Below are 25,501 nucleotides of genomic sequence, written 5' to 3' on the forward strand. Positions count from 1 at the left end.
GATTGAGAAAATCCAACCTCTATGAATTACTTAGCTCAGCAATGCAAGGATGTCACACCCACAACTGTCTTACATCTATCAGTTGGCAAGTCACACTTCTTCTGACCTCTGTTTTACAAGTGTCCCATTCCCTGCCCAACAATGTCTGTGTGTGTGTGTGTGTCTGTGTACACACACACACACAAAATACTCTTCTCTGGGATAATAGTCCAGGAAGTAGGCTGATAGTATCTTTTCTGACCAGCAAATATTATTAAAAGGCATAAGCTTTCACTAGCTGCAGTTCATTTCATCAGATGCATAGAGTGGCTAGACTGGAGTGGCATTTAAATTGGGGTGAGGCAGTAGGGAAAGGAGGGAAGAGCTTGATTATACAGATGCTATATGTGCTGCAGATGACTAGTCCCTTATCAATTAGCAATGGTAATGTGCTAAAAATCCATTGTGTCTGTGATTGCCTATGATCTTTTGTTGTATGTGAGTTCAGCAATCTCTTGTTCAGTTGTTAGGAAGTGAACTGTGATTCCCTCCCAAAGGCTATCTACAATACATTGGTGAGGCTTAAGGTGCCTGGTTTGGCTCCCACTCTGGACCTTAGCCCTCTGGACCTTAGCCCAGGCAGAGGAGTCCAAGGCAATGCAGGAAGTTGCTAACAGGCAGGCACTTGAGCTCCCCACCTACAGACTTGGCCATCTGTGCACCTGGTGTTTTCAGAGCTGAAGTAACAGTTCCTGTCTCTTTATATTATGTTACTCTCTGTTAGCAGGTGGGGCTTCCTTTGGGAGTGGAGATTAAAAGGGTGACATTTTCTTGCCATTGAGATGTGGGGCTGGAAGGATTAATTAGCTAATGATAGTAATTGGATCGAGAAATTTAACTGCTGAGTGGGCTGCAAGTGTCTCTGTGTATGTGACTGTTTACAAACCGCAGTACCAACACCTCCCGCCCACACATATTTAACAGACAGAGGCGACATCTGCAGCCTTCAAAGGGGAAATTCCAGATGCAGCATTTATGACATCATAAGTGGGAGGGAGTTCTTCTCCAGGCATCCCCTTATCTGGGTATAGCACCAGCAGATCCTATCTCACCAGAAAGAAGGAAACCAAGTTAACTATCTTAAAGAAATCACCTCCAGTGTGGGGGTGGGGGAAGGGAAAATAACCAGACTGACCACATAATGAAGCCTAACAATTTCAGTTACAACCTGACTGAGTTGTCACCAGTCCCATGGAAGCAAATTTTGTCTCTTGAGACTTGTGGGATTACATCAACAGGGCTAAGAAAGATCACCGACTATAAATAGTCAGTTCAGCAGTCTCTGCAATGAAGTGAACTGCGTTAAACAACAACAAACAACCACTCCAGACCTGTAGAAGAGTTATAAGCAGGGCCAGCTTGATTTCTCTAGAAAAGGCTCAGTGTCACAGCAATACTAGCTCTTCATCTACCAGCTTCAGGAACAATGGTGAAGTTGTACCTTCTCCCTTCTTCTCTCCCCAAAATAGGACAACTCTTGATACCAGCCTTCAGAAGTGCAAAACTCAGGTCCATTAGGAGATGTGGACTACTTAATTTGTTTGTAAGTGTGTGTCCTCCCAGAGTTATCCCTTTAGTGGCTCACAGTTATAAAGGATATAATAATTCACAACAGAATATATTTCAAACCATAGATCATGGCAAAATACGCCACATTGTGAATAGCTAGAGTTCCTTCCAGAATATTACCTGGCTAAGATTTTAGGATGAAACTCAGAAAGACTCTTATACAGATAGTCCTCACTTAACAACCACAACAGGGACCAGAAAATTCATTAAGTGGGATGGTTGTTAAGTGAGTTTCGCCCAATTTTACAACCTTTTTTGCAGCAATCATTAAGTGAATCACTGCAGGTGTTAAGCGAATCACACAGTTGTTAAGCAAATCACACAGTACCCCATTGATTTTGCTTGCTGGAAGCTGTCTGGGAAGATCATAAATGGCAATCACGTGACCCTGGGATGCTGCAACTGTTGTAAATGCAAGCTGGTTGCCAAGTGCCTGGATCATGATCACGTGACTGCAGGGGTGCTGTGATGGTTGTAAGTGCAAGGACCAGTTGTAGGGCCCTTTGTTCAGCACCGCTGTAACTTCGAATGGTCACTAAACGAATGGTTTTTAAGTGAGGACTACCTGTAGTCCAATTTTAAGCATACCTACTCAGAAATAATCCCAACATCATCCAGAAGGATTTTCTCTTTAATAAGCAGTGTGTGCTTAGTATTTCAACCATACAGGAGCAATTTACTGATGGAAGTTAGTTACTGATGTTGTAAGCCTATAGATACTTCCAAGGTGACACATGTCTATTCAGAAAATAAGATATATGTTGATGTTTGCTCTCAGATAAATGTGTATAGGATTGCAACTTGAGTATTTGCAAAACTGCACCACTTTCCATTGCTCACTAAGTTGGTCTGGATGAATGGAGCATCTATTGGCTTGGACTGACATAGCAAGCAGGTGCTTCCAGTTTTACCATCCTAGATTCATTCAGATAATATTGCACATTACTGTGAAAACAAAGCCAATTCAAGCATAATTTTTTTTCCTGGTTTGGAAAGTTCTAAAGAGGCCTTGTTCTTTCTTTATTGCCATTTATAGTACTCTCTTATAGAAAATATAGGGAAGACTATTATTTGTTGGTTGGAGAAGGCCCATTAATGGATCAATGTTCTGACCTACATCTTTTAAAGCACATTCATATATACTATGAAATGTCAACATATCTGGGCAACAGACATGTTTCATTTGGAGTGAGAAAATACAGAATCAATATAAATTGTATATCCTTGGAACGGGCATTCCAAAACCACAATTTTCTTAATACAGAGATGCATAATACATGTGCCTTAATCAAAATGATTGGCGAAGAACTTCCTCTGCAAATCTTAATGCATTACTTATCATGCTAATCTTCTATGACCCTAGCTGGATGAAGCAAAAAAGTTAAATATTTAATCAATAAAAACTAAATAAACATTTTTCAGCTGTAGCTTGATCACATCTGTTCACACAAAGGGGTTGAAACAGGCACACGGCATTTATACAAAAATCAACAGGATTATTGAGTCCAAAGCAACCCCATCACCACCCACGCAAGCCTCCTTCCACAGGATGGCCACTGTGGATGCCAACTCCCTTTACCTTGAATTTTAACTGGTCCATCCGAGGCAAGCTAAGAGCACACTCAGCAGAAAGCGTCTTGATTCCCAGATGCCTAAGCGTGCCCCACACACAGAGGGAAAGAAATAGGGAAGTAAGGCACTGCTTGCATTTTTCATATCGACTTGCACACGTACAATTATATATAGTTAATAATGTCACTCACAGAACCTCCCAGTATGCATTTTTATCTAGTATTGACAGGTAATTTAAAGATATGAAACCCAGCAGCCAAGTGTACTTTGACCTTCCACCATGTGCCAAGTAGCAATGCTGAGAAAGACACGTACATGCACAACGGAATACAGACAGATGGAGTCCAGACAGAGGATGGGGGTCAACACCATCCGCCTGTCGCTCACCTACTCTCGTGCCTAAGTTTTCTTCTTCTCTCTTCCTCTCCTTTAGCAGCAGGTAGAGGCAAGTACACAAGCAGCCTTGTCCTAGCTGTGGGCTTAAGTTTGTGCCAAGAAGGAAACCCTGTGGAGGAAACAAACAAATAACAGTGATGGGTGTAACTTCTGCCTGAGCCAAAGAGTGAGCAGGGTGTGTGGAATGCATTTGTTCAGAGCCCTTTGCAGGACAGATTTTCACAAGCACCTAGTCCCATTTTAATGCTCCTGTAAGGACCAGGTTGCCTCTAAGTGTCCAGTTCCTCCTGTTTTGTCCTAATACAAATATCTACACTCCTGGAAGAAGGAGCCAGCAGTTTCCATGACCACGTTATAGGCATAATGTGTAAGGTTCACAAATTTGCAGTGCTGCAGACACAATGGGAACTGTAAAATAGAATGTGAAATTTCAGGAAATCAAATTATTTTCTTTCGGCCAGTAAGATATAACTATGTTTGGAAGAGAACCATTGGTGTAAAATTGGTCTGTAGGTGACAGACTGTTGTTTTGTTGAGGGGGGGGGGTGGATGGATGGATGGATGGATGGATAGATAGATAGATAGATAGATAGATAGATAGATAGATAGATAGATAGCCTCCAAAGCTGTAGATTGTACACTGTATGGGCTGGTAATGAAAATTAGTCCTAATCTTTCAAGCACAGTCCTTACTGGATGTGTTAGCAATCCAGCTTTGTGTCAGACTAATTTATATAGCCATCATTGTCAAAGTGGGATGTTAAATATATATACAATATGTTTTTAATAAGCTCCCAACTTTGTATCTTGAATCAGTCCTGAGAAACTGCTTAGGTTTGTGTATTGTCCTAAAGCATGATTTGTTTTAACTGTGATTTGTTGTGAAATCTGCAGTTGGATAGACTCACAGCACACCAACCAAACCTCAGTATGCTTAACATGGCCCTCTTTAATTCGTGCCCTTCACATGAATTGGGACTGCAACTCCCCTAGTCACTCCTATGCTGGCCAGGAATTCTGGGATTAGCAGTCCCAACATGTCTGGAGGCAGCCAGGTACAGGAAAGCTGGCGTCTAACATGATCTAGGAGCACACCCACTAATACCTTTCAGTGGATTTGAAGGAAGTTAAATAAGAAAACACTGAGCATGTTTTTTTTTAATGATGTGCTATTTAAAATATACCATTCTGAACAGATGTGGTGTGTCAGTGTGTGTGTGGTTGGTAGTTAGATGAACACCCACAAACAAAAGTGGATTCTCTGCATCAAAATGTTTAAACATGGAGGGCTCTGCCTGGTATTCCAGCTTGCAAACCTGCCTTTTTTCAGGATACAGCCCCTTCCATCCATCTTTCTTACAACAACCAACCATATTTGTCTTGTTTTTTCTTTTTGCTTCTCCAACACTGATGCTTTTGTTTTCAGCAGCCCAATTTTGACTATATAGTCTTTATTATGTAGTGTACAAGTCTGTTTCTAGCACACATGATAATTAATTGTTTGATGATGTGGAATGATCTCAGTGAGTTTAATAACAGTTGGCTACTTGCTTTAATTGCTGGTGAGATTTGGTAGATTTTTATCTATGTATCAAGGACAAGGAATTTTCAAACAGCTTCTGGAAACACAAGAAGCTTATCAGGGTCATTCAAAACCGATTTTTCTCATGCTGTCCAAATGGGAGCAGATTTAGCTCTGGTGAAGCAATAGTCCCCACCTGCATCTTCTAGATTCTTGTGCACCCTAAGGAAGGATAGAATTATCTGCAGAAGAAACACCAGTCTATTTTTGTGGAAAAGACTCCAAAGATAATCTGTGAAAATCACCAAGCTGGGATGCTCTTTTCCTCCAGAACGCTTCACGTAACTTTCCCTCTCCCTTTTGTTCTTGTGATCTCCGTGAAAACTTCTTCATAGACAACTGAACTGTGTAAGCCTGGATGTGAAAGGACTGCGAAAGAATTGGGGCGAGGCAATCGAAGGAATAATATTGAAGCCACGGGGAGAGCCTCCGGGCCATCTCCCCATTCCTCATTCTTAAGAGATAGGTGTGCTCTTTAAAACCGTGGGGCTAATTTCAGCTCAAGGCCCACCCTTGGAACGGCCCGTTCTTCTCCGTGAAAGCAGCTGTGCTCTTTTGGCCAGCCGTCTCCACCCTCCAGAGGTGCACGTTGAAGGTACACAGCGCGAGAGCCAAGTCGAGAGGGAACTCCTTCGTGCTGATGTCAGGCGAAGGCTGGCTCGCAAGAGGGTGTGATTGCGTTTGGCTGAGCTTCAGACAGCCCTCTATCTTCTCCTGCTAACTTCCAGTCTGCTGAGGCGAGCTGCACGAACAAGGTACGGCACCCTCCCCCCGCCCGCTTTCTGCTTCTTCTCGCCTCGCTCGCTCGAGAAAGCGGGTGGCGCGCGCGCGCCGAAGGAAGGCATCCGACGAGGGGAGCGGGGCGGGCGGTAGCAGAAGTTGGAGAAGATGCAAAGCGCGGACGCTTTCAGGGCCGGCGGGACGCCCTTGGGCGCCAAAGGGATTCTGAAGCGGCCGTCCAAGCCCCTGGCTGCGCTCTCGGCCGTAATCGAAGCAGTTGCGATTGGGTGGGGGGAAACCTGTGCAAATGGAGTGAGATCCTCATTGCCGCTCCCGCTCCCAACTCTTTTCGCTCGCCCTCTTGTCTTTCGGCCCGATTTGGGGGAGGGGGAGTGCCCGCGCCTGGGTATGCGTGTAGATATGTGCGTGCGGCCGAGAGTCTGCGAGAGATGCAATCTGGGAAGGGTCAGAAAATAGGTTTCTTTAAAATATGTATGACTCCGAGGCAGGTCCTTGAGGAAGCGAGCTGACGACTTCTTATTTTAGCAGCCAGGGAGGGAGGGAGGGTGCGAGAGAGAGAGAGAGAGAGAGAGAAAGAAAGAAAGAGAACTTTGTGTGTTCCAAGCGAGAAAAGATGGGTATTGAAACTGTAGCGTAGCGTCTCTGGTGATTCACCTCTGGCTGATTGCAGAAATGGCACGCAGTGTTGCCCCGAGAAGCCGTGCAAGCCGCAAACTTTCTTTGCTTTTAAACGGTCCCTCCCCGCCCTCTAAGAGGAAGGAAAACTATTTTAATCCAGGCAGTTGTGGGTTGGAGAGCGCGTGTTGAGAACTACTTTCAACGTGGATGTTGCCCTGCTGCTTCAGCTTTTCTTTCTTTGAAGGCTCTGCTGCTTTATCTGACCCCGGGGAAGGCCTGCCTGGCTTCATTTCCTGTGAGTAAGTGGGCGTTGATTCTTTGGATTTATTGAGGATAACATGGCATTGCATGCCTCAGTTTAGCAGCATAAGTATGGAACATGATCTTGCGCTGAGGATCTGAGTATGCTTGTGCTCTTTCCAAATGGCTCTATCTATCTCTGCAACGTAGGAGATAATTACCTCCAATTAACTTTAGGTAGCTTACCCTTAAGAAAAAGAAAAAAAGAGCACATTTGAAAGAATTGCTTGGTATTTCTTCAAACTAAAAAATGGTGAAGTCCCTTTCTAAGGATAAGAACGTAACCAGTGCTCTGCTGGATCAGATTCCTGGCCCATCTTGTGTGGCAGTCTGCTCTCACAGTGGCCAACTAGCTATCTGTGGAAGCCCACTAGTCTCCTGGCAGATGCCCTTCAGAGGCAGTGCCATCCAGGCTAATAGCCCTTGATCCCCATGACTCCCACGAATTGGTCCAACTGTTTTTTGAAGCCAGCCAGACTGGTAGCTAGCACCAAATCGCTTAGTTCTGCTACATACAATATGGTCTAAGAAAAACAGCCTCTTTTTCTGCCAGTAGGGTTTATTCCACAGCCCACATTGTAAAAGTGTCAGAAATAAGTTTTCTTTAGTTTCCTTCCTGAGGACTCTTAAATGAAAATGTGGAAATGTCATAAGAAACAGTATTTTTTGAATAGCTAGCTTGCATTACTGTACTATAGCCTCTCTGTCAGTCTAAATGATAGACAGCAGCCAAGTTTCAATATACACCTTCCCACAGGCATCAGGAGATTCCCTCAACCCCTCCCCACCAGAAAGCTTCAGAAGGAATTTCAGGAATTTGCAGCGGAAGGAGACTTACTCCTTTGCACACAGAGTGAAAAGACCATATACTGGTTCAAATGTGCGGGAGCCAATGCAGTCAAGGTAAACAGAGAACTGACACAATTTGAACAGTTTGTGGTTCAAACTGTGATCTGATTGGGTCTATAATGAAGTCTTCCACTTGGGACCTAAAACCACGGAGGCAGCTGGAGAGATATCCAGAAGCTAGTGGGTTCCAGACTTCTGGGGCCCATGGAAATGTATCAGTCTGACTACCTCAAAGTATTTGTAAGATGAGAGGAAACCTGACCAATCACGAATGTCTTAAAGTGAAAGCCAAAATAAACCAGGTTGCATCTACAAGTCATGGGCCAGAAGAACTGTCTGGTAAAGACTTTCTCAAGAGAGTAGTCTACCCCCTTACCCAGTAAGGCAAGTGAATGTGATATTGGATGGGCATCCTGTAGTGATTTGGAGAGACACCAGAGCTGCAGTCTCTACTGTATACACCTCACATGTCAAGACAGTACTTTGTCAAGGGACAAGTAGATATAGCCCTTCCACTGAAAAGCTATCTTTTCAGTGGAAACACTGGAATGGAATTTTGCAATGATGGAGGATCATCCCTATGCCCTGCTATTTAGGGATGATTGAGCAGAACACATATGGAAGAGCTACCAAGAAGGCTCAAGAATCAGCTGAGAATGGACGTCCTGATCCTGACATAAGGGATCAGCTGGAGTGAGGAACTGAGTTCAGATACAGGCTGAAGGTGGAAGGCCAAGTACCTCTGGTAGCAGAGAATAGGCCCACTCACCCAGGATCCCAACATCCATTAGATGGCACAGAATTAGACCTTAGAATTAGCATGAGCCTCCTCAGTCATCTTTGTCATCAATGTCTGGGGAAGAAAGATGTTTCTGTATGGTCTACAGAAAACTTCATAAGAAAACAGTCAAACAGCTCTCCTGTGCCTTGCACTGATGACCTGCTGGAGCAACTTTGGAGAGCCAAATACATTGGAGTAGCCAAAGGATACTGGCAAAGGCCCTTGGCAGAAAGTGATGTGGTGCATGATGTAGGCTGACTTCTCCATAAGGTGTTTGAATTTAACAAGTTCCTGCTTGGCCTTTCCAAAAACTGGTCCCTGAGCTGCTCATGGATTTAAATGGCTTCCTTCTTTTGGTGGCTTCAAGTCAGTCTGTCTCGTGACAACTGCTTGCACAAGTCCCTACTCCCTTGGCAAGATTTCAGAAGTGGTTTGCCCTTGCCTCCTTCCTAGGGATGAGAGACAGTGACTGGCCCAAGGTCACCCAGCTGGCTTTGTGCCTAAGGCGGGACTAGAACTCACAGTCTGCCAGTTTCAAAGCTGGTATCTTAACTACTGTACCAGACTGGCTCTCCCTAAATGGTTTTGCCATGGTGTATTTAGGTAATGTGGCCATCTTTTCAACTACCTGAAAGCAGCAGCTAGAACACCTAGAAATGGTTTCGTAGTATATCAGGAATACCAGATTTACTATCAAAACCAAGATATTCACAATTGACCTGAACCAGATCGTTGGGTAGGCCATTTTGTTATATCACCTTTGGTAGGAAAGGAACAGTCTATCTAGGAATGGTCTGTCCCAACAAGAAAAAAGTAGACGTGGTTTTTCTTCGGATTAGCCAGTTACTAGAGTTTGTACCAAGGAAGTCAACTCACAAGAACGAACCCAGTGTGGTGTGTAGGCTGAGGAGTGCTGGGTTGCATTTGAACAGCTGAAAGAGTCCTCAGCAGTCGTGTGATATTACGAGTTCCAGACTTTGCTATGTTATGCCTCATATGTTATGCCATTGATGCCTCAGTAAGGGGTCGTGAGACAGAGTTAATGCAAGTGGGTGCAAACCAAGCTCTTTATCTGGGGATCTCCTGATGATAAAGTGTCAGGGAATCACATTGGTTTGCATCAGAGAAGGAATGTGAGGCTGTTGTCTGTCTCCTTGAGAAGCTAAGCCATTACCACATTACCTGTGGGGCCATTGTTTTGAATGCAGAACTGCCCATGTTACATTGAAGTGGCTAAAATAAGTCTAACACAAGAAGTTTGTACACTGGAGTCTTGCCCTAGGAGTATGATTTCAAGATTAAATAAATTTCAGGGAGGATGAACACAGTGCTAGATGTGCTGCCCAGAGATTCCTTTGAGGAAGTCAGTGGATCATAGTGGACTGTAGAGGAAAAGTTGATCAAATAATGGAAGGATAGCGTGTATATGTTATCTTGTTTCATTTTCTCTGTATAATATTTCCCATAAGAACTTTCAGGAGATGTAGGGTGATTTCAAAGCAGCTTTGACTCCTTAGTCTACTTTTAAAGTGGGAGGTGTTTTGAATAACCAGCCTCATTGTCAATACTGCAGCCTCGCTGCCAGTCTAACTGCCACACCATGTCTAAGTTGGAATACACACCTACTCCCAGGCAAGGAGGCTTGGGAGATTCTCTCAACCCCTCCCCTACTTGACAAAGAAAAAGTTTTGTTCTTTTAAAATACAAATATAGTACTCTGGAGACATGGAGCTAGATGTTTTTGTGTCTGAGCTGGAGAAACAAGTGGAATGTAGCATCTCCCCAGCAGCTCTGATAAATGTTTGCAATTAAGCCAAGAAGTTGCTGGAGGTCCAAAGGCAAAGAACCAGAAAGCTTTGCTTCAGAATTCAAGTTGTCTCTAAGAAGTAGGTAGCTGCTTTAATTAGACATTGTGTTAAGTTATATCTTTCTGCATTCATTTTAAATTGAATTCAAGATATAAATTTCTCTTAATTAATTTCTTGGGAGCTGAGGTATAAAATCATTCATTTATAGCAGTCCTGGTTGAGGACCATCTTGTGATCTGCCAAGAACATTGCACATATTTTGTAAATCGAGTTTTCGATATCATGTCTTTTGAATTACATTTTTAAAATAAAGTTTGATTTTGTTTATCATGTATAAGATTGATTTATCTCCCAAAGGCTGGAGGAAGGGCTGAAAGCACCAGTCACAAGCCTTTATGCTACAGGACAAAATGTTGTGTTACATAAATTTTTATCTTTGATTTGGAAGAAAGGTGGTCACTTTTCCATGTCACTCTCACCATTTCTACATTTTCCCTGAAAACAGATTTTTGTGGTTTAAAAAAAAAAAAGAGTAGCTGCCCTGTGACTTTTAGTTGGAAATACCAGAAGCTTTCTTTCAGGGCATATGCAATGTTATAGAAGTTAGATAGGCTAGATCTGCAGTTAAAAGTGCATTTCCATGTATTTATGAGTGCTTTTATCAACATTTAATCGGTTACATTGAGAGGCAAACAGATCAAGTCATATGTCTCAGAGGCCTTGAATAATTACTGTATTGTTTAGCTAATGTGCATCAAATGCGAATAAAATTGTAAAGTGCTTTGGATAGTGAATATTCCTAAAAATTAGTAACAAAATCTTTAATAAATTTCCCCCCACCATCTCTGCTGAGATTATAACTAAAATTAAGCCAGCAGTGATCAAATAGAGGCATATCAATTAGTAGTGTTAACATCTGCCGAGGCTGCCATGGAGAAGTAGCTCTTAGCTTCCTGGAGTGAATTGCAGTGGTTCTAAAACAAGGCCTATGATTCCTTGTTGGATTCACTTCCTTTGTATTTTGGATAAACCTGCCAAGCGTTTTTCTGATAATTCAGAAATTCCGAAAACGTTATGAGTCATCAAGGTGGTATGGCCAGAAAACAAACTGTGTTATTGCATGTGTGCAAAACAGTCTAGTGGTTTGGAGAAGGCTGGTGTAAAAATCTCACAAGGTTTAAGCATGCTGCCTGATCTTGCAGAAGTGGATCATGAATGTTTGAGCCTGTTTATTTTTTTAAGATGCAGCTGCTCAGCATAGAGCCATGTAAGAGTTTTATTTTTAAAATTCTTTGTGGTTCTTGTAAATATGAAGTTTTCGGGGAAATACAAGTCTGGAGAATTGCACATCTAGGATGTGGCATTTATTTTGGAGGGGAAAATATTTTCTTGAGTATCTTCCAATACATATTTAAGCATGTATTATATATTTTATAAATATATTGTGTTGAGGTTAGGGGTAGTGGAAAGGAGATAGGCAAGAGATGGCTCAGAGTTATAAAGAATGTATCTTTAGGTTTCACTATTTGTGCTCTGCAAAAATTCTTCAACTATGCTGAACGAGTACTTATTTTTTCAGCTATTAACACATCAAGAATAACGTCTAGTTTAATATAAAGTGTTCCTGCTGTGTGATTCAGATGTGAAGCAATCAAAGTGTGTAGGGTGATACCTTTAATTGAACTATCAGCCAGTATTTAACAGAGGAATTTTATGCACATCTATTGAGAAAATGGTTCTGTTGAATTTGCGAGGTAATATTAGAATTATAACCAAAAAGCTGGTTTTTCACTCTGTAATATATGGCTTGACGTTTTAAAGTTTTTTCCTAGGTTTGGAGAAACTTTTTTGTACAGATGGAAAAGGCTAGGGAACAGTTTGCTTGAACACAGTTAGTCCTTGCTTAACGACCATTCATTTAACGACAGTTCAAAGTTACGATGGCCTTGGAAAAAGTGCTTTACGACCTGTACTCTCACTTATGACTGTTGCAAATTGCCTCACCATCTCCCATGGTTAATATGATCGTGATTTGCGACCTTTTTATCATAGTCATTAAGTGAATCACCATAGTCGTTAAGCAAATCATGTGGTCATTAAACAAATTCTGGCAAAAAAGGTCAATTTTGGAAGCTGGATTTGCTTAACAACCGCAGTGATTCACTTAACAATCATCATAAAAATGTCATAAGATCAGGTCCGGTCAACCACCCCACTTAACAACCAATATTCCAGTCCTTATTGTGGTTGTTAAACAAGGACTCCCTGTAGAAAGAATCATTCAGAAACCAAATCTAAAGCATGGGTAGGAGTCCTGTCCCACAGAGGAGGCTCTTTTCATGGACAGAGATAATCGTAAGCATAAATATTTTTTGTAATCAAACAAGCAAACAGCAGAGACATGGTTTAGCACACAGTCCAAGAATCATTGAAGCTAATGATTAGTTCCAAACAACTAGGGTTACATAAAATAATTAAATCAGGCTGCAAAAGAACTAAATCCAAGAGTTTTGATCTAAGGTGGGAGATAGGAGTTGAGGCAGCCTGTCACAGGAGCTTACAAAGCAAAGTTGTTGATCCCAGCACTGCGTTACATTCCAATGGTAAAGTTTATTTCAGAGGCAGCAAACCTTTACCTACAACATAGCTGGGTTACATCAACTAACTCCACAGGTGGCTGGAACAAACCACGATGACGCAAAAATGATGAAATGTGCATTGCCATGTCACGACACACCCCCTAGCCTTTTGTATCTGAGTCCTGACATTGAGTATGCATACACAGATCACAGATCACACTGACTTCCAAGTGAACTTTTACTCCCAAGGAGTTCTTGCTTGCATGCATACACTTGCGAGCCACCCAGACGTCTGATAATCCACTTGGTGATCCTGTTCCCCCACAGGTTTAAATATGGTTTAGAGGCATCTTTGTCAGAGTTTTGGGTTGAGGGTCCTTTGCTAATAGGCAGCATATTTTCCCTGCCTTCTGAGTTGGACCAGAGTTCTGGGCATTTGCCAGCTTCAGATTCTTCCCCAGGAACATCTTCATCCTCCAAAGATGAGTCTATGACATCAGATAATCTAATGTCAACTTTATAGTTTGGACTTCAGTTCCCATCAGTACGGCCACAGACAAATTATGGTAGCTGTAGTGTAAAACTCTGAAGAACACCAGGTTGTCTACTCCTCATCTTAAAAAAAAAAAAAAAAAGTTATGAATACATTAATCCAAGCCTACAACTTCCTTTCTGGTCTAAGGTTGCACTTATCTTTGAGTGATGTGGCCCTGCAATCCAAAAAGTGGGTGGAGCTGGGCAAAAATGATTTGAATCAAATATTATTTATTTATTTATTTATATTTCGAATTTAGATACACCCATCTCACGAAGAAGTGACTCTGGGCGGTTCACAATAAAATAACAATTAAACATTAAAATACAATAAAAACAGTATGAAAATACAGTAAAAATACAATAAAACCAAACACATACACAAATAATAATATCTTCCAAGATACTGGTGATCAGTAAGGTGTTAACATATGGGAGCATCTTCAAGGTGCTAGCCACCCCCAGGGTTGGTTGTCCCTTTTTTTTTGCCCCAAGCCAGTTGGCAGAGCCAGGTCTTGACTATCAATATAGTTTAAGTAAATGTTCCCAATGTATTCCTTTGGTCTCATTAAAAAGTACAAGTTGGTAACACTTGGAGAGATTCTGGGGTTACCATCTGTGGCCCCTGGTTGTGCATTAGTGGCTTCCCCACTCCCCCTTTGATCTGGAATTGTCATCCTTCGTTCCCTGTGTTTTGGAAACCATTCTGTGGGTACGACTATCAGCACTTTGCATCCTAAAGCTTTGCTGACCTGATGGATAGCAATGTTGGTAATAAAATGATACTGTAGCATCAACGTGCAGTGCGGATCGTAAAGGTGCCACTGTCCACTTTTAAAAGCTCCTTTGCCTTGTTTGTTTAATTTTATTAAGAAGAAAGAAAAGAACACATAGAAAGTGCTTTAACAAAAAAGTGAAATACAACAAAGAAAAAAGTTAATGTGTCATTATAACAGTAAACAATTACAGTTCTTCATATACTTATCTAATGCAAATGTTATTCGAGTGCATATATATTTCTAATACATTTGTATGATTATGTTTTTTTTAACCTACTGTATTTTGTATAGATGAGTCCCCTATTTCATTATAGTTGTCCATACAAAGTCTGCACCTCTAGGTGATCCGCTCATAAGTAGCTCCTTTGCCCTTAACCAACTTCTATGTATATGTATAGCCTGCTTTTATAATTTACTGTTCAGCATGACTGGAGGATTAATGGTGAAGACTTTCTTAAAATTGCCACATGGGCAGTGGGAACCTTTAATTACTATAGTCTTACAGCTATTTATAGATAATTCATTATAAACATGAAGAGAAACAATTTGAGAGCAAATCAATAAAGCCTCTCCTCCCAGCACCTATTAGTGATGAATAGCCTATAAACTGCTCCAATACTCCATCTGCCAACATTAAAAATAAATAAAACTGGCCAAGCAAGCGAGGAGACTGTAAATAAACGTTGCTGGGACCTCCTGCTGAATAGGAAAAAGACATGCTTTTGATTTCTCATTATTGCAGTGTCTCATGACTCTATCGGCTAGTTTGTTTTCCCTGTGGTGCCTTTTGTCTGCTGAACTGATATTCTAAGATGAAGGGCAGATTAAAAATACTTTTAATAATAAATCAATATTATAAGAGGATCTGAGCCACGGGGAGACGACACGCTTCATAATACGGCACTATATTTAGGGCTTGTGCACGGCCATAATTTTATTCCACTTTCTGCTAATTACAGAACACCGGTGCCAGGCACGGGTTCTTCTGCAGGAAAAAAACAACCACCTTCTTTTGTCGACTGAAAGATCTTGCCGTAAACTCACTTCTGGCCTAAAGCGGAGCTAAAATTCGGGAAAGGTAGCTCCCAGCCTGCCTTTCCCCGTAATTCAGTAGGGTGGGGCAGTCATCAGGTTTACCCCAGAAGGAACATGAAACAGAAAAATGAGATGGAGAGTTATGGCTGTTGTAATTGCAGAGTGGGAGAACAGTTTGGCTCTAGGTGAAAATAGGAGAATGCCATAGGACAGTGTTGGGAAAAGTTTCTAAGTCAGAGAGAGCATGTATAGCTGACAACATTCTGTGGCAAATATCTCAAAAATGGTGATTACAGTCAATCAGGTAGGTCAGCCTTTCTCAGACAAGCATCCTCCAGATAAGCTGGGATTACAGCTCTCATAATTCCCAGCCAGCAAAGCATTGGCTGTGGCTGGCTGACAACTGCAGTCAAAACACATCTCTGCAAGGTGGGGAAGGCTGCACTATTGAGTTGCAGTTTGATTTACAGTGGGGAGCGATAACTATATTTTGCCATATAAATGCAGCCTTAAAAGAATAGGTGTGTCCCCAAATTCATTTTCAATTAAACAAACCATTAAGTTACATACAGTGAAGTCTGTGTACATGTGAAAATATTTTTAGAATCATTCCTTGTAAATATGTTAGGTTGCAAACAGTTTCAGTTAATTGCTAGACCATTTTTAAAAAAAGATACGAAAAATCCTGATACGGTGGGAAGAATAAATTAGAGTTTATTTTTATTGCCGATCTGCAATATTAAAATAACGCTTTGTATTTTTATGGCTACCTCTTTAAAAAGTTATTTGCGTATTTCTGGAAATCTGATTGGAATCCAGTGGATCATTGGAAACACATCCTGTGCTTCACGTTCTACATTATCCATCTGTGCCCCAGATTGTATTCCACTGGATTCGAAGCATTTTGATTTCTTATATCCTTTGTACTTTCCCTGTTTACCTTAATTTTATGGCTTTATTTATAGTTAAGTAATTAATATTCTATTTTGATTCAACAGCCATCTCATCCAGGAAAGTTGGCATAAAACTAATTGACAGTCTACTGATCTATAAGTGTGGCTGCCTACCCAAATTAGATTGGTGAGCTATTTTGTTATTTAGTTCCGTTTGGGAGAGAGGAAAAGCAGTGCCGCAGTAAGAAATCTTAACCTACCCTATCTCCCACATGCTGTAGTTTTTATTTTAAAATTGCCCTTTGTATTGAAGCAGAAATATGCAGACATTCTGCAGTTATCAGTATGTTTCTCCTTATGTTCAGTTTGAGGGGTAAAAATGAATGAACAGCAAGACACCTTGGAATCACCTTTACGGTCTGGATTGATAAGCCACAATGGCTGCTTGATTTTTAAAAATACCCATAGGAGTTGAAATCACAGACATCTCATCATTATTTTTGCCTCTTTAGCTGATTTCTGAACAGCTGCAACCAGATACCTACACATGTCAAAGTCCATATTTACCCTGTTCTTGGACAAAGATCAATGAACTTTACCTATTTCAACTGCAATTATTTTTAATTTAGGTATATAAAATAACTTCCTGTTCAAAAATTAACTCAAAAACCAATTTGGGCACTAATCTGCAAGGAATATTATCATTAAACTAAAAGTGGACATTTCAAAACCTGTAAGTAATTTGGACATCTGGAATCTTACTGCACTTGTAAGAACTTTGCTATCCAGCGTACTGGGGACAATCCACTATATATTTGGATTGTAAAAGTACTGTACAGTAGTAGCAATGCTCTGACAAAAAATGCAATTTATTGAATGGAGCAGGATGTGACATCTGGTGGATAGGGGATATAGGTGTTTCTAAAGATCTAAAATGTTGAGTTTGTTTTTGGATGTTCTTTCTGTAGTATTTTGAGAAGACTCAGCTCTAATGCAGAGAAAGGTAGAGGCAAAGAGAAGAGAACAACCAGCAGCAAGGTGGATGGACTCAGTTGCAGTGGGTACACCATTGGAAGAGCTGAAAGACCAGGTTAGGGACGGATCATCATGGAGAAAATCTGTGTGAGTTGCTAAGAGTCGAGACTGACTCACTGGCACTTAATCAGTCAAACAAGCATATGCATGTATTTTGAAAAGTTGATTATGGGGGAAAAAAAGCTTGGAATGTCTGCCTAACCTTCCAGTTCTTCCATTCCTAAATAATATGTTTTTCTTTATTGAACAAGTCCTATAAAATTTTATATCACAGGGTTACCCTTGGATAACCTGGAGCTAGCATGAGGGTCTGACTTTCTGCCATGTCAGGAGATAGAGGTGGTAGTAGTAAGAAATGTCAACAGAAGATTGTTTTCTCTGTGCAAGCAAACATCTGTTCTCTCTCTTAAATTGTGCAAAGTCCATACAGGGATCTAATAAGCTCAGGTGTGTTTGCTCTGGGATTTCAGGTGTTTCTTAAGGTGTGCTTATTCCCTGGGTGATGGACATTGTAGTTGAAGGAAGGAAGGAATATTTTTTTATAGTAATTTTATTAAACATTACAATTAAAAAGATAAAAACTAAGAAAAACAAAAGAATAAAAAGAAAAATAGAAAGTGCAGAAAATAAAAAATAGAAAAAAAGAAAAAATAATATAATAAAAATATGTAAAGAAATTATTTCTCCCTTCATCACAACAAGTATAAACAATTTTAGTAACATTATCTACTATTAAAATAAAACAAATGATCTCTTCTTTCCATATCTTATCTCTTATCTATAAACAAATCCTTAAAACCTCATAGTTCAGTCCTAGTCAGCAAAAGTCTATTAAGAATTAGAGATAACATATCTATTTTAACCTTGATCAAATAAATCAACTTTATATCCTTTTAATGATTTTGATCTTTAATCCCTTCAAATAAAGTCCTAGAACTTGATTTCTTTTCATTTTTTCTTAGTCCCTTCTCACAAAATTCTTCAAAATTTTAACAAATCTCTTTGTAAATCCAATATAGGAAAGTTATCCAGGTCACTCTCTTGGTTTGTTATTTGTATATCCCTTTTAATTATTAAGACATCAGCTGGTTTCTTTTGTATGTCCAATGTAGCATCTTTTTCCATATCATTCTTGTAGCCTGTCATTTTTAAATTCACTTTCAGATCAATCTCAGTCTCGTCCGGTGAAACTTGTTCCGCTTCCATAACATCTTTTAAACACATTCTGTCTATGATGGCAGACACTCTTAAAATTAACTTCTGGGTCCATTGTAGGAAGGAAGGAAGGAATTGTTCTTTAACGGCTGCTTGTAACTTGTCAGCCGTTGAATTTACCTGATAGATGGAGACGCAACCTGTTATATTTCATACCTTCATTTCCCAGTGGGAGATGCATTGACTGAGCAGGTGGGGTGGGGGAGAGAGAGAGAGAAATTGTGGGCTAAGATGTGAGAAGAGGAAGAAGGGAACTGATGTTGCCTGACCTTGTTATAATACCAAAGCTCCGAAAATACGTGAACGGGGAAAGCAGGAGCAACATGAGAAGAACAAAGAGAAGGAATCCTAAGTACAATTTAGGTACTAGGTAGAATGCACTGGAGGTTACAGACAGAGAGGAAACATAATTAATGGATTTGGGAACACTTCCTGTCTCAGAAGTACTCTGGCCTTTTCTCTTCTTCCTTTTCTCTTTCTAGGACTGTGCAATGCTTGGGATTTAGCTCAGAAAAGGTAGTTTGGCGTACGTGGGAGTGCAAGTGCAGCACCTTCATTAAATTGTGCCTTTTTCCCCAGGATCATGCGGCTGCTGCAGGGAGGTACACGTGTGCTCAGAAGCACTTTTAAAGAACCAAATCTAAAGCACTGCACAGCCCTAGTGGTTTCTGCATAATCAGAGGAAAACTCCACTCCCCCCAATAATCAAAGTTTGTAAATAAAAAGCAAAACGTATATTTTTTAGAAAGCCCACAATTGCTTGAGAAGGACTGGAAAGCTTTGAGAATAAATAATACACTAAGTTGTTAGTTGAGGTGACAGAAATTGGAGGTGGAAGAAATGGGGAATTGGTGTTCCAACATTGTTGAGAGAATCTTTCGGAGGTGGTAATTAAGGAGAGGATTAGTATGGGTCAGGGGTGCTATGAGGATAAAAAACCCCTCCCATCTCTGGATTATATACAGCTCTTTCAGGAACCAAGATAAAAAAGACTCTTCAGAATCTCTCTTTTATTGCTTCGCTCTTTCTCCCAGGGTGTTGAATAACGAAATAATAAAATCTGAATTCCCGGTGCTGTATAATAGAGCAGACTGAGATGCACTACAAGGTTCCTCTTCCACCACCATCCCAAGGGTTGACAAGCGAACTTGAATGAATGATTGCTGATCATTTTTTATATACTGTTTCAGGTTCACCTTCAGCAAGCAGGTTACTGTATTTTTCCATAAATCTGTTTGATGAGAATTGACCAAAGAGGGACAAGATTGAGATATCGTGCCTCCCTCAAAGTGCACTCTGTCTCCAGCCTTTATTTATATGGCTGGACTCAGGACTGCCTCTTCCCGATTATGTGTGCCCATCCCATCAGGTCCAGCAGAAGAAGTATGTTGCGGGTTCTGTCTATTAAGGAATTACATCTGGCAGAACACAGGAGACGGGCCTTTTCTGCTGTGGCGCCCGCCCTGTGGAACATCATCCCTCCCCAGGCAAGACTGGTCCTATCCTTGGTAGCCTTCTGGAAGCCCCTCAAAATATGGTTATGTCAACAGGCTTGGGGGTTTCAAGGTAATGGTGACTTAATGAGATGACTACATTGTCTGTAACATTGAAGATGCTCTCTTCTAGTCTTTTTTAAAAATAATATTGATGATCTTATTGTGGAATGTTTTTAATGTTTATTTTTTATGGTGGTTTTTTATTGTATGCCGCCCAGAGTCACGTTTGTGAGATGGGTGGCTATATAAATGTGATAAATAAATAAATAAGGGAGCAGGATAGGGATCAGATGAAGAACAAATAACAAAACAAACTCTGTGATGCTTCTTTCATGCAGGATGGGAAATAGAACTGTGATTTCAGCCCATGTTTTAATCTGCTTCTCTGTCCAAACCAGTAAATTGCCAGTCATGAATGCAGAACTTGTTTTAGGCCCAACAGGCAACATTATAAGCACTAAATGCCATTGTCTACCTGATGGCATTCCTTGCAAACCCTGGGTCTATATTGTGAAGTTGAAACACTCCTCCGCCTTGTGAATTAACTCAAGACTTTGCTGATGAAATGGTGAAAGAAAGCCCAACAAAGGAAAGGCATTGAAAAGAGAGAGATAGGCTTTCTCCTTTTTGCTTGCTTGAATCACCAGTTACGGAGCCTGTCACGTGGCTGGATGAAGTTGAAGCCACCGGGAAGATCCCAAGTGACACGGAGAGGCAGTTTGGACCCCGTTCTGATTTTACAAGGTACCAGCCAGAACAGTGCTATTTTGAAGAAGCTGGTTAAAAAGACAGAGCAGGGATAGACAACTAAACTACAATGGAAGGAATAAGACCTAGGATCCCTCTTCCAACCTTCATTTTTCCTTTTCCAATGCCACGTCCACCATTTCAGAGTCAGAAAAGATTATCTTTGCTTGTATGAAGGCCAGCCCAACTCTTGTTTTGCTTTCAGAAGTAAAGGTAAGATGTTCCTCATCTGTGTCTGGGTTGGCACTTGAGCCTCACTTCAGCCTGGTGATGGAAGACGGTTCTCCATACTGGAATCAGAAAGCCAGCTTAGGAGAGCTCAGGCTGGCTGGTGGGCAAACCAACCTCTGCTTTCTAGTGAAGGAGAACATCTGGAGACTTCATGAGGGTCAGGCGGCCACCCTTGCTGTTTCCAACATTGGTGTCTGAGCAGCTGCACCTTCAGCCTATGGCCAACTTAGAGCTGTTGTGCTCCTAGGCAGGGCAAAAGATGAAGGCAACCTCATGGACATATGGGGAAAAAAAATTACCAAAGCACATTTGTGCTGTGGTTAGATGCAACTGGGGAAGACCCTTAATGGATAAGACTGAAGCATGGCCCAGTGCTGAGGTGGGCTTCTGCCCCCTGTGCAAGGAGGTGGTAGTGGTTATGACTCTCTGCCCACTCCCTTTTGTTAACAACTAAGAGGGTAAGGGAGTGCTGCCCCCCCGAATATGAATCCACATCCAGTGATGGTCAGGCTCACACTATGCTGCCTGCAAATAACGCTTAATCCAAGCATCTTCCCATTGTTGGCAATCCTAGGCAATCTTGGTCATCAGCCAACAGTAAGGCTTCTGCTCTCCAGTGAAACAAGCATTTGGACAGTGGTTGAGGCAGCCATCAGGAAGCAAGCAGCTAGAGAGTCCAGAGGTTTCAGATCTAACATGAACTATTGAACAGCAGGTGGTGGTTTTGGATGAACAGCTCTTTGGTGTAGTGGAAAAAGCTGGATTCCAGAGGTTTATCTGCTTGTTCCTGACCACCAGCTCCCTTTGTGCACCATCTTCAGCAGGCAGATAAGGCCTTCCAATATTACTGATGGAGTGGCCCTGGTGCAAACCTTCGCTGCAAACATTTGGTCCAGTCAAGATGGAGTGAACACATCTTGCTTCTCCTTCTCTCACTGTGCCATTATTACCACCAGTACCTCCTATCTTGGTTCATTCCAAGATGCTGGACCTGACTTATGGAAGACGAGGTGAGCATGGCCATGTTGCTTGTAGGAAAGAATTGACTGACTGGGAACCAAATTTCAAGCATAGTTTTATAGTCGTTAGATTGTGCAGAGCATTTTTGATTGGGCAGAGATGCTTCAAAATGCATGGAAATGTGAAGGCAGCTCCTGTCTGCAACTCATTAAAGCAGTCGTGTCTGTTTTCATGATTGTGCAGCTGTAGTAGAAGCAGCCCCATTGTCCTGGGAAAAGACATGGTTGCTATATTGAGTTGCACATGAGTGCTGAGTTTGTGCTTCTGTGCATTGTGATGAACCTCTTCCTAGTTGATTCTGAAACATTTCCCAGCCAGTGAAGAAGAGTCTGTCAGGTGTAGTCTATCAGCATCAATTGAGCTGCCTACAAAAAATACCTGATTGTGCTGGTCTGGAAGAGGCCAGCATGGTAATAGAGAAGTGTTGTAAGATATTTTGGCATTTCCACTGAGAAGGGAGGATGATAGACCAGTTCCCGGCCAAGTCCGCAGCTGTTGGAACTCCACCTACCTGCTGTTCAAGCAGCAGTTTCAGAAGCTCCTGGCCATGTGTGACATGATGAGCATGTAACTGTGTACCTCCTGACTGCTGAGAATACAGACTTATGGCTGAGGAAGTTTCTCCGCTTGAGGTATTTTCTTTGTGACAGACCTCTTAAGAATAGAAACATTCTCTAATGTATGATATGCATCTTATGATAAAATCTATCTATCTATCTATCTATCTATCTATCTATCTATCTATCTATCTATCTATCTATCTATCTATCTATCTATCTATCTATCTGAGATAAGTGCAGTTAGACAAGATCTGCCCTTAGTTCTTCCAAATGTATCCCTGAGAGAATTCCAGGAGAAGTTGGATCCAAGGACAGTGGAGATTTTGTACCCTGACTGTAGTCATGCAGCAGCTAAAACCTTCCTAGTTGTGGAAGGAGCTGCCAACCAAGAATACCACATCCAGGAGAAGAGGGCTAGGCATCAAGGAGATGTTTCCCTCCTAGCAGCTGCTAAAGTCCTGATTAAAGGATAGGGTTCTCCTTGGCAGGCCTGAGCATGCCAACCTCATCTTGGGGTAGCATGTCCTAGAGCAGTGTTTTTCAAACTTGGCAACTTAAAGATGTGTGGACTTCAGCTCCCAGAATTCATGCTGGCTGGAGAATTCTGGGACTTGGTCCACACATCATAAAGTTGCCAAGTCTGAGAAACACTGAGCTAGAGGAAGGTGAGGATGCTATCCAGCTACCTTCCTCTGATGGCTTCTCGCATGCAATGGTTTGGTGTGTATGTACTCTGTGTGTGCTGCTTTTTCATTCAGGGATAAATTTAAGAAACTGAAAATACTGTCTGTATTGATTTGGTTGTTGGTTGTAGGTAGAGTTTTGCATCTTAACTTGAGCTGTAATAGGGTGCTGTTGCTGACAAAGCTTGGGAAAATAATAGTGGGAATGGGTGGTATTTTAATTATTTTATCATCTTAGTGCTGCTTCATTGGATGAATAGTTCAGCCCTCTTTTGCACTAAGCATAGCCACCTGAATGGGATGTTGGAAACAGTCAAGGATATGCAAAATTTACAGTTCTGGAGTACACCGTTCTGGTTTTCTCCCTAAATGCTCCATTTTTCTGATCTGGCTAAGAAGTAGATCTCCTGTTATAGGAGATTTACTTTTGGAAAAGTTCTGAGCTATCTCCAAATGGCTAGAACTGCATATTCCAAAAAAGAAAAAACCCAGAGCTTTCTCAGGGATAACAAACCATTCTATCCCTGGAATAATGAATTTTGCACTTGAGTAGAAACATTTAAAAAACCTTGTATCATAGCAACTGATGGAATGATTAGATTGGGAGGTGCTAACCAACTGCTAATTGAGGAATGTAAGAGAATTCAATGTTTGTCCTAGTGTTGGATCCATTGTCTCAGTGTAAGACAGTTCTCTGTTTTATCAGTTTATGTGTGTTTGTGTGTGTTCTCATTTTGTTGTAATAGTACCTTTTGTCATTTTTTCTGCAAGTTGGCTGGTGAGTAGCAGTCAGCGTGGGCTGCCAACCTACCTCTTTTTATGGCTGTGGAGTAAAAATTAAGAGAGCAAGAAACTACTACCAAGTTCCTGTTGTTTCCCCTTGTTTCATATGGCTGGATCATTCTTTGAGTTTTTGTTGCAATAGAACATACACCACTCAAGTTCTTTTTAAGTTTTGTTCTGTTCTAATTCAGCTGAATCTCAGTGTTCTGACAGAAATATCTGGGTGAAATAAAAATGTGTTTTTATTTTATGCACACCTATAAGCAAAACTAGGATATGGAAAGTCAGCGATAAAGTCAGAGATAAAGGGCAGTTGTGCGGTCTTGGTGAACCTTTTTTCCAGAGAAGACTGATGGAATATTTATAATTGGATTCTACAGGTTGAAGATGGGTAGAAGGTTATCCAATTAGATTAGGTCAAGTAGCAGAATCCTATACCAGGACCGTTCCTTGTCAGTGTAGAGAACAGTACTCTTAATGCATTTGTCAGTAGTGCAAGCAGTCTTGAAGAATTGTTGCCATTGATGGGATTGGTTGAGCATCAATGCACAAATTAACCATGGGATTGTAAGCAATTTAATTGACTTTAAGTACAAAGAAGAGAAGTGCTGCTTACTGTGGTTCCTTTTGTGTTAGTCATTTTACTGTTCTTTGATGGCAAATAAACTCAATATGCAGCTTATTCTTTTTTTTTTTTCTGACAATTTCTGAGAAGTAATATAAGTACCCATTGGTGCAATGTAATAATATATTAGGTTGCTCTGATGTGACACAGGAGGGTGCTGTTTCAAAATGTGTGGGGGTAGAAGTATTACAGAGTGGAGGTGGTACCCATTATCTGGAAAATAAGCTAATAACTTATTTAGGAAGTATATCTCCTGTCCACCTTTGATTAAAAACATAGATCTGAAATGGTTTAAAAAAATAAATATATCAATAAATCATAAAAATGCCTAAACCTAAGATTAAGAACAACATATATAAAACTGCATCTCTCACTATTTCAAAGGCCTCCTGAAAAAGAAAGGCATTTGCTACCCTTTGGAAGGCAACCACAGATTGGATTTTGCAGAGATCCGGAGGGAGAAATCTCAGCATTAAGAAATCTCTAATTGTTTGAGCTACTAATATTGTTACTGAAGCTTTTCGCACATGAATCTGAGAACAAAGGAATATGCCGGCTTCTATAGCTAGTCTGTAGAATTCAAGTAATTTAAAGATGAGTGTGTCATCACTGAACTAAGCCAGCAAAAAAAAAGTAACTAAATTATGACAATTTTGTAGGATGGAGAAAAATCATTTTAAATTCTCCTTTCCTCTGTTTGTCATTCTCTTGCTTTTGTCAAGTTACCCGTTTTTACTGCCCACACAATCCCACAAGTGTTAATCAGTTTCAAAGCCTCCAAGTGTGACAGGACAAACTCTAGTGATGCATCCTCAGGGACTGCTGTATATTTTAGTTGCAGACACGGAGGGAAGAGCAACGTTGGGAGGTAATATGAGATAAACATTGAGATTGATCTGCTTCTGTTAATTGAACTGCGGGGAACTGGTGCTTGTTGCCCCCAAATATTGGATTGTTGTACTTCCTGTTTCTTTAAGCAGCCACCTAAGTGACCTATGAAAATATATAATGTTTTTCAGCATTATTAGGCA

The 25,501-nt window shown here is 41.0% G+C and overlaps 1 protein-coding gene across 5 annotated transcripts in view; it reads left to right on the forward strand.

Annotated features, from left to right (window-relative positions):
- Positions 1-5,759: 5,759 nt before the first annotated feature.
- The window catches only part of DGKA (diacylglycerol kinase alpha), a 66,261-nt gene continuing 46,519 nt past the window's right edge, over positions 5,760-25,501 (forward strand). The window contains exons 1-2 of one of the 5 annotated variants that reach the window (XM_088138246.1): positions 5,760-5,913; positions 6,762-6,812. Coding sequence is in view for 1 of the 5 variants with exons in the window: in XM_088138245.1 (XP_087994371.1) it covers positions 6,725-6,812 (88 nt within the window). In the remaining 4 variants the exon portion in view is untranslated. Of the gene's footprint in view, positions 5,914-6,464; positions 6,817-17,117; positions 17,198-25,501 lie in introns of those variants that run through there. The other 4 variants (XM_007427003.3, XM_088138245.1, XM_088138247.1 and 1 more) reach the window with 4 other exon arrangements.

This window comes from Python bivittatus, unplaced genomic scaffold (assembly GCF_059951505.1).
Source record: "Python bivittatus isolate LINGU-HERP-01145 unplaced genomic scaffold, Pbiv_v1 ctg000220_np1212, whole genome shotgun sequence".
NCBI lineage: Eukaryota > Metazoa > Chordata > Lepidosauria > Squamata > Pythonidae > Python > Python bivittatus.